This window comes from Lithobates pipiens, unplaced genomic scaffold, assembly GCF_037356315.1.
Source record: "Lithobates pipiens isolate NorthernLeopardFrog02 unplaced genomic scaffold, aLitPip1_a1.2 Scaffold_8, whole genome shotgun sequence".
NCBI classification, from domain to species: Eukaryota; Metazoa; Chordata; class Amphibia; order Anura; family Ranidae; genus Lithobates; species Lithobates pipiens.
In genome coordinates this window covers 389,631,491-389,640,850 of record NW_027507903.1, presented here as the reverse complement: position 1 = coordinate 389,640,850, position 9,360 = coordinate 389,631,491, and the positions used below count along the sequence as shown (strand labels likewise).

At 43.7% G+C, this 9,360-nt stretch overlaps 1 protein-coding gene across 1 annotated transcript in view; it reads right to left on the bottom strand.

The window, feature by feature from the left end:
• Positions 1-9,360, bottom strand: part of JADE2 (jade family PHD finger 2) — an 855,152-nt gene that overhangs the window by 253,781 nt on the left and 592,011 nt on the right. The window contains exon 8 of the mRNA XM_077473934.1: positions 7,414-7,530. Within this exon, the coding sequence (XP_077330060.1) occupies positions 7,414-7,530 (117 nt within the window). The remainder of the gene's footprint in view (positions 1-7,413; positions 7,531-9,360) is intronic.

The window sequence follows — 9,360 nt, the reverse complement described above, 5'->3', positions numbered from 1 at the left end:
GGGGAGATGTCTTTGGCTGGGTATTGCAGGGTATCACCGACTATGGCTGGGTATTGCAGGGTATCTCCGAGTATGGCAATTTATGGCAGGGTATTGCAGAGTATTGGCAGGGTATTGCAGAGTATTGGCAGGGTATTGCAGAGTGTTGGCTGGAATTTTACTGCAGAGTGTTGGAGGGTAGTGCAGAGTATTGGAGGGTAGTGCAGAGTATTGGCGGGTGTTGCAGAGTATTTGCTGGTACTGCAGAGTATTGCAGGTTATTTGCTGGTACTGCAGAGTATTGCAGGGTATTGCAGAGTAATGGCAGGGAATTGAGGGGTTAAATTTTGGTGAGCAGCGATGTGGGCACTGCAGATGCAGCCCACAGCGCTGTCGACACCGATCTCTTCCCCCTCCGCTGTACCGATCGGTACAGAGAGGGGGAGGGAGGAACCGGCGTCATAACATGACGCCGGTTTGTTTACAAGTGATCACTCCGTCATTTGACGGAGCGATCACGTGGTAAACGGCCATGATGAGCGGCCGTTTACCGTGATCCATGATGCGCCGGGTCATGTGGACCCGGCGGTCATGGATGCTCTCGAGTGCGCGCCCCAGGGGGCGCGCGAGAGCCGAATTCTGGGAGGACGTCATATGACGGCCTCCCAGAGTTAAACAACCGCCCTGTAGCCATCATTCGGCTATGGGCCAGTTGTTAAGTGGTTAAATAAAAATAGTATTTGGGTACAGTGTCACATGACTAAGTAATTGGAATAAGTGCGAGAGCACAGAAAGCTGAAAATTGGTCTGGGCAGCAAGGGGGTATAAGTTCCCTGTATTTAAGTGGTTAAACTGAGTATGTGCAGAGTGCCCCCGAGGCTCTGTACTATCAGGAGATTGTTTGGGTCCTGCGGAAGAAGGGGAGGATCAGAGAAGATAGGACCAAACAGTGTTTTTACACAATGCAGAGGATTACCCTGTCAGAAACCATTAATCAAACTGAGACAGGAGTACATTTAAATCTCACTTGTTTAATAATAATAAAAAAGGTAAACAGCGTAAACGTAGTCAAAACATAGCCTAGAAGACTAAGGAATACACTAGAAATTTGTGGAGAAGTTTAATGCAGGGTTAGGTTATAAAAAAAATATCCCAAGCTTTGAACATCTCATGGAGCACTGTTCAATCCATCATCCAAAAATTGTAAGAGTATGGTGCAACTGCAAAGCTACTGCAAAACTAGCAAAACACTATGTGTGGAGGAAACCAACACTGCACATCACCCTGAACACACCATCCCCACTATGAAACATGGTGGTGGCAGCATCATGTTGTGGAGATGCTTTTCTTCAGCAGGGACAGGGACATTAGCCAGAGTTGATGGGCAGATGCATGGAACCAAATACAGGACAATCTTAGAAGAAAATCTGTTAGAGTCTGCAAAAGACTTGAGACTGGGGTGGAGGATCACCTTCCAGCAGGACAACAACCCTAAACATACAGCCAGAGCTACAATGGAATGTAGAGCTGCACAATTATGGCTAAAATTAGAGTCACACTTTTTTTTGCTTAGAATAAAGATTACAATTCTCTAAGATTCTCATGATGTAGCATCAACTTTTTTTTTTTTTTTAAATAATCTGTTTATTGAGTTTTCTTCACAATACAAACAAAGACACAAAAAGTGCAAAAACTTAACCTTGGGTGGGCAACATACACACCACCCCCCCCTCCCCCAGTATTGCCATGCAGGGCCAAACAACCAATGAGAACTAACATAGTTCAAATTTCCCGACCAATTGCCACATCTTATTCTCCGTGTGAGCATGCACCATCCAACCTTTAACTGTAATGCAACATCCTCTACGTACTCCATTTTGTCCCTTTGTCCATATTCCAATTTATTCAGAGTCCCTCAGAAGGGGATATACTTGAACAGTAAAGCATTAAAACATTAAACTTCTTTTTCTTTTATGTTAATCATGCTTGAGCTTTCATGTCTGCTATTTCAAATCAAACCCTGTTTCTGAAGAGTCAATCCATGCCTGCCATACCCTTTTAAACTTTTTCACAACCTCTGGCTCTGAATGTGGCTCTATATAGAGGAAGAATTGAGTTACCACAATGAATCCCTTCCAAAACGACAGGGTGGGTGCATTGTATTTTTTCCACTTCAATAGGATCGCCTTTCTGCCATAAAATAACCCTATGTTTAGAAATGTGCGGGGTGCCAGTGACGGAACCACCTCTTCCACCAGTCCTATGAGGCAGACCCTAGGAGTCACAGAAACCGGAATACTCAGTACCTCTGACAAACATCTTGTTACCTGTATCCAAAAGTTTTGAATTTGCAGGCATTTTCAGAAGATGTGTACTGCGTCTGCTGTGGAATGCATGCACTTCCAGCATTCATTGCTCGTGGATGGGTATATCCGGGATAGTCTGGCTGGGGTGAGATAGATGCGGTGCAAGAATTTAAACTGAATTAAACGGTCCCTGGCGGAGACCAGATGTTTAAATGGATGGTCTTACATATCCTCCCAGTGCTCTCTACATCTAGAAATCCCTTGCTGTGTTTTTTTTAAATAGAAGTTTGTAAACTGTTGATAAAGGTTTTGCTAGATCCTCCTCCTTTAAGAGTGTCTCAAGTGTTGAGGGAAGAAATACCACTTTTTGGTCACTGAACTGCTTTGAAAAGCGTGACGTAGCTGCAGGTACTGAAAAAAGATTTTGGTAAGTCATGTCTTACCTTTAGTTGGTCAAATGTGATAAGGTCCCCCTCCCCAGTGATATCCTCCAACGCCCTCACACCCCTTATAGTCTTCCAGGAGAATATATTTTATATATATATATATATATATATATATATATATATATATATATATATATATATATATATATATAAAGGCTATATGCGTAAAGGCTACCCTGTTTGTTATTTTGCTAGTGCTACAGAGAAAAAAACAAGGGGTAGCACTCTCTCGTGATGGTTTCATTTACCAAAACTAAAATACTAAAGGACAAAGAAAGGTGATACTTATTGGTAAAAGGGAACTTGGTAACATTATTGGTTTATTATGCCCCTAATATGAACCAGGTGGCACTTTTTCCATTCCTTCAATCTTTAGCACTGGAGTTCGAGGGGGGCATCATCTTGGCCGGTGACTCTAATCTGGCGCTAGATCATATATTAGACAAGTCTCACATATCTCGACTAGTAAGGGAGAGGACACAACTCCCGCCATCAACTGGGTGGCACACAAAGCTTCTGTTCTGGGTTTTTGATTCAGTCGATGTCTAGACTTAGGAAAGCCTGCAACAAGGTGATCACTGCCAAAACTAAGGAATATGAAGCCCTAGCTACCCAACACAAGACTTCCCACACCCTGATTTGTTGAACAAACTCGGACAGGCCCGCATGGAACTTAATGTTTGCCTTACTAAAAAGGCAGAGAAATACACTGGACCAATCATAAATTCTCTACCTGGCATACCTCTTGATGAAAATAGGGCTTACATTAGCGTCACATAAAGACTCCACTGACATCCTTAACTATCGCCTTATTTCACTGATTAATTGTGATCTCAAAATTCTAACAAAAATTCTAGCTTTACGTCTAGTAGAGCTGCATGATTTTGGCTAAAATGAGAATCACAATTTTTTTTGCTTAGAATAAAGATCACAATTCTCTCACTACTCTCGCGGTGTAACATCTTCTTTCACATTATACAAAAAAATTAAAAATAAATGGGCTAACTTTACGGTTTAATTTTTTATTTTAAATTCAGTAAAGTGTATTTAGAAAAAAAAAAAAAGAGGTGCATTTGAAAGACTGACATAAAATATTGCAACAACCACCATTTTATTCTCTAGGGTCTCTGCTAAAGAAAAAATATGTTTGGGTGTTCCAAGTAATTTTCCAGCAGAAAATAATGAATTTTACTTGTAAGCAACAAATGTCAGAAAAGGTTTGGTCTTCAAATGGTTAAACTTCCTTTATTTACACGCTGGAGTTGTTTCCTTTGATGAAAGAATGAAAAGATACTTTGTTTCTACTTATTTGCGCATTGTGATTAAATGTGGCAGGCTGCCTGGATTTTTTTTCTTTTCTTTTCCAGCTGTGAGAACTATCTGCACTTGTTAGAAAGAATTGTGACATGCTGTTTTGAAGATCGTGAAGGGAAAAAGATCACGATTTCTATTCTTAAGGATTAATCATGCAGCTCTAACATCTAGGTACATTTCTAGCGCAATATGTCCATAAAGACCAATCCAGGTTTATAAATGAATGGCAACCGTTAGATCAGAGGCGTCAGTCTATAGCACTGATACGCTCCAAGTGGGAAGTTTATCTAGGGAACTATTACTTATTTCATTGGACCTTCATAAGGCCTTTGATAGCTTAAATTGGGAATACTTACTTACCATTTTGGAGGCCTTTGGATTTGGCGCTACCTTTATTTCGCTATTGAAAATGCTTTATAGCAATCCATCGGCCCAGGTTTCCATTAGGGGTTAAAGGTCGTTATTGTTTCCTATCCGATATGGAACAAGACATTGTTGTCCACTTTCCCCATTTCTATTTGCATTGCCGATTGAACCCTTAGCTATAGCAATCCAATCTCATCCTAGTATACATGGCATATGTTTTGGCAACAGGAACATAAATGCTGTTTAATGGCGACCCCCTCATGTATATCACTAATCCTCAAATTACCCTACCTAATTTGCTGATATTATTACACCAATTTTGCCAGCTCTCAGGGCTTTCTTTGAGTACCCAAAAAACAATGGCTCTTAATTACTCTTTACCTCCCTCGACGGCGCTGACCTTACGAAATACTTATAGTTTCTAATGGCCGTTAAACTCCCTTCCATGTTTATACATCCAACTGACATCTTCGATTGATGCTCTTTATCTGGCTAATTATCCTGCACTTTTTGCATCGACTTTGGGAAGATCTACGACGATGGGCAGACTGCCCCTTATCTTGGTTTGGCAGAATCAACTCTATTAAAACAACATTTCTACCCAGGATACTTTATTATTTTAGAACCTTACCAACTGCTGTCCCAAGGGGAGATCTACAGTGTTTACAATCAGAAGTCCTTTTGGCTTTATTTGGGGTAATAAAAAACACAGAATGAAAAAATTGACATACAGGCTTACTATCAAGCTGCTCAAATAACTCAGTTTTCCTACACAACAGCCAAGGGATCTACACCCCTCTGGGTCTCTGCTGAAGCGCTCTCGTGCCACCCTTTTGTCATTGGCTCTCCAATGTGGCTTCTTAGCCGTCTTCGCCCCCCTATTTTGGGTCCTACCCGGTCTTATTCACTAGTGGTTTGGGATGAAGTAAAACATCAAAAGCCCTCATCATCTCCACATACCCTTCTGGCCCTCTTGTTCTGCAACCCTGAGTTCTCACCCAGACTGACTCTGATGCCATTCCTATGGTAGCTTAACAAGGGGCTTTTTAGGATAGGTGAATACCTCAATGGGGATCAACCATACTCTTTGCAATATTTTAAGGATGCCCTATATGCCCTGAAATATTTCGGTACAATCAGCTTATCTCTTTTGTACGATCTAAACTTAATTTGCTAGAGGGACCCCTTACACTTACAAATTTTGAATTATATTGTCAAACAAAAGGCTGCAATGTCCCCATCTACCTCGCTAGTAGCGAGCGTCCATTCTTTAACCCTCTTCCTTCTGGGGCAGCAAACTCCGGCTCTGTGACTGGCCGGAGTCCCGTGATGTCACTCCCTCGCATGTGCTCAGGAGCCGATTTAATGGCATGACCCGAGCTAGAAACAGCACAGCGTGCCCTTTATAACTCCAGCGCATGCACAGAAGAAATCGCCGTATAGCGAATTGCAAATATATCCTAGAACGTGCAGGTCTGGGAGATATTTCAAGGACCTACAGGTAAGCCTTAATCTTACCTGTAGGTTAAAGTGGTTGTAAAGGGTTTACAACAAATTTAACTACTTTTACTTTAAAAACAACATGTACTAAGTCTGGACCTCTTCTGTGGTCTTGAAGGAAGCAGAATAGCTGTTGGATATCCATCTCTAATACCCGGCGTCAGGTCACCTGAGACCAGGTGACAGATGCACCCCGTAGGAGTCGGAAATGCACCGCTAGGTAGTAGACCTTAGGACTGACTGCTGCGGATTGTACCCAGGGAGATTCAGGACACAGGTCTACAGGATCACTAACACAAATCCCAATGGGAGCTGGAGCACAGATTCCCCAGGGCGCGGAGTCTAAGAGCCAGTGGGTGTTCGCCAGAGCCTCCAGTGGTGAGGATGGACTTCGCTGCAGTCTGGCTCCAGGTCGCGGCCCCTAGGGTCTTACAGCTTACGCTCACAGTAGACTACAGGAGAAGGAAGCAGCAGGCTGGAATGGCAAGGATAGTAAGGGAATAAGGCCGAGGTCAGGGCAACTAACAGATAGAAACAACAGAGTACACGTCAAAGGTTTATGGTCACAAGCAGACAGGAATCGTTGAGAACACGCCAATGTCGGTACCAGAGACAAACATAGAGCACACGGCAAGCAGGAAACAGGAAGCCAAACACACAATGAATACACAATGGTTAATCAGCACCGCTGGCTTGCAATGCACAGGTTAATATAGGGTTCCCTGATAGGGCCTGGGGTGGAGCCACGCTTAGAGGAGAGGTTATAAAAACCACCAGGTAGAAGTGGCTGGCCTCAGTCTGAACACATGAGAGGAGGTAAGCAAACAGAGGAAGATCACTGCATAACCATGACACCCGGTCATATATTCCTGACCCCATAATTTGCCCTGTCTCACATAGGTGTTGGCAAGTGTGTGTCCAGGCTACAAAGCAATCTCATAAAATATGTCCTGACCACTACTGGCCCAAAAATGCACAAGACTTTTACAAAATTGACACAGCCAAGCCAAAATTACTGCACTCAAGACCACAGAACCTAGCAGGAAAAGGAGGATACAGCCTTTTGGACCATTTTATTTAGTCTAAGGAAAAATGGTTAGACCTTTTTTTTTTCCTACTGTATTTTAGTGCTTTAAATCTGTGCAACAACCTATATGCGTTCTCTTAAAAAAAAAGTCCCCAGTCACCCACCTTTCCGTCTTCTTTAAATATTTATTTAGGGAACATTTTTATGTTCAAATAAAGTTTATTTAATTCTTAATCACAAGACTGGAGAAGCTACTAGCCAAGTTTGAACAGTGACATAAAGCCCCATATAATGATTTTGTGTTCTGTTGCATTATTTTCCCTTTGTCATACTCCATATAAAATAAGTCAAACAAATATATAGCAATGTCTGAATCTTATTTACATTACCAATAATTACAGATTATACCAATCACTAGAAACTGTGTGTAACAGATAAGTGTATGTTAACAGTAACAAGGAAATGGATGACATACCTGAATACAAGTACCAGTGCATTCTTTGCACAGGCTACATGACAGAGCCCATCTGCTTGGCGGGATGTGTGAAATCTTTGTAATAGGCTCCATCTTTTCTGGACATCCAATGCTTACCTGGATAAGGGCAAATAATTGTCTGTCACTTCAAGTTGATCCATCATTAAAACTTGAGAACAAGTACATATACTCATGTGCACTCTTTCAGCTTGATGAAGAGAGTGGGCAATTAAAAACTCCCTTTCACAGGGGGTCCCCATGAGTGAGAGCACAGCACATGAACTAATGGTGGTCTCGGGTAAGCTGACTGTGGACGGTGCCGGCTCATAAGAAGCTAGAAGGGACTCTGTAGGATGCAAAAACACAAAGAGAGCAGTGCCATCTAATTGCACCAATAAGTAAATATTTTATTCCAAAAATACAAGTGGAAACTCACAGGATCAAAGAGATGTCAGTGCATGTGGTATAATTATAGAAGTTTGCCTGACAAAAGAAGATGCATGCTCCGAATGCGCGCTCCTCCCCACTCTTTCTCCATCTGGAAGCGACGTGCACCGCCGCCCCAGAGCCGTTCTGAGTTTCCACTTGTATTTTTGGAATAAAATGTTTACTTATTGCTGCACTTGGATGGCGCTGCTCTCTTTGTGTTTTTGCCTCACTAAAACGTGCCCTCATGTCGGCATTAACAAATCACATTAATATTTATAACAAAAAACACAGTTTCCATTACAAAAAAAAAAAACTGCTCCTAAACCTAAAGAAGTTTTCGGCATCTAGATCATGTGGACTCTGGTTACTTATTAATCTAGTGGAAGTTCCTTATCAGGCATTGCAGAGTCTTTTTTTTATTTTTTGGACAGATCCAATGAGCTAAGAGGATCAGAAAAGCTAAAATCTCAGCATTGCCTTTTTACCTATTGAATGCCTCAGTACATACCTAGTGATTATAAGATGGCAGAGCAAGAGGAGGCGATGTTCCTCCACTAATAGATTCCTGGATACCACTCCTGGTCCAAAGGGCTTAGTTCCAAGAAGCGTGGGCCTTATGCCGCGTACACACGATCAATCAAGCGGGTGGAAAAGTCCGGCAAACTGAAGTCCGCCAGACAATCCCCCCCGTGTGTAGCCGGCATACTTTTTTGACCCGAAAGTACGGCGGACTTAGAAAGTAGTTTTGCACTCCAATCTTCCCGCCGGACTCGCATTTCAGCGGACAATCCGGCCGTGTGTGTGCCAGTCCGCCGTACTTTTGAAATGAACGGACTTTTCCCGCCCGGAGAAAAGTCAGCTCATTTCGAGCGGGTCTCCAGGTAGGCGGGGCCCGCGAAGGAGATGCCGCTGGCCCCGCCACCTGGTATGGACTTAAAGGGGAACCCCAATGCCGAAAAAAATCGGCGTGGGGGTCCCCCCCAAGTCCACAACAGACCCTTGTCCGAGCACGCTACCCGGCCGGCCAGGAAAGGAGGGGCGAGCGAGCGCCCCCCCCCCCCCCCCCTGAGCCGTACCAGGCAGCGTGCCCTCAACATGGGGGGTGCCTTGGGGAAGGGGGGGCCGCGCGCCCCCCCACCCCAAAGCACCTTGTCCCCATGTTGATGAGGACAAGGGCCTCTTCCCGACAACCCTGGCCGCTGGTTGTCGGGGTCTGCGGGCAAGGGGCTTATCGGAATCCAGGGGCCCCCGGATACCAGCCCCCCACCCTATGTGAATGAGTATGGAGTACAATGTACCCCCTACCCATTCACCTGTAAAATAAAGTACAAAAAACACAACACACAAGATAAAATAATTTATTGCACAGCTCCGGGGGTCTTCCGTCTTCGGGGGTCTTCTCGCCGGACTCCTCCGCTATCATCACATGGGTTGATGTCACATGGCGACAGTCCCAGCATCCTCCGGAACTGTGACATCGTAAGGGGCGGGCTCACCATGTGACATCAACCCATGTGA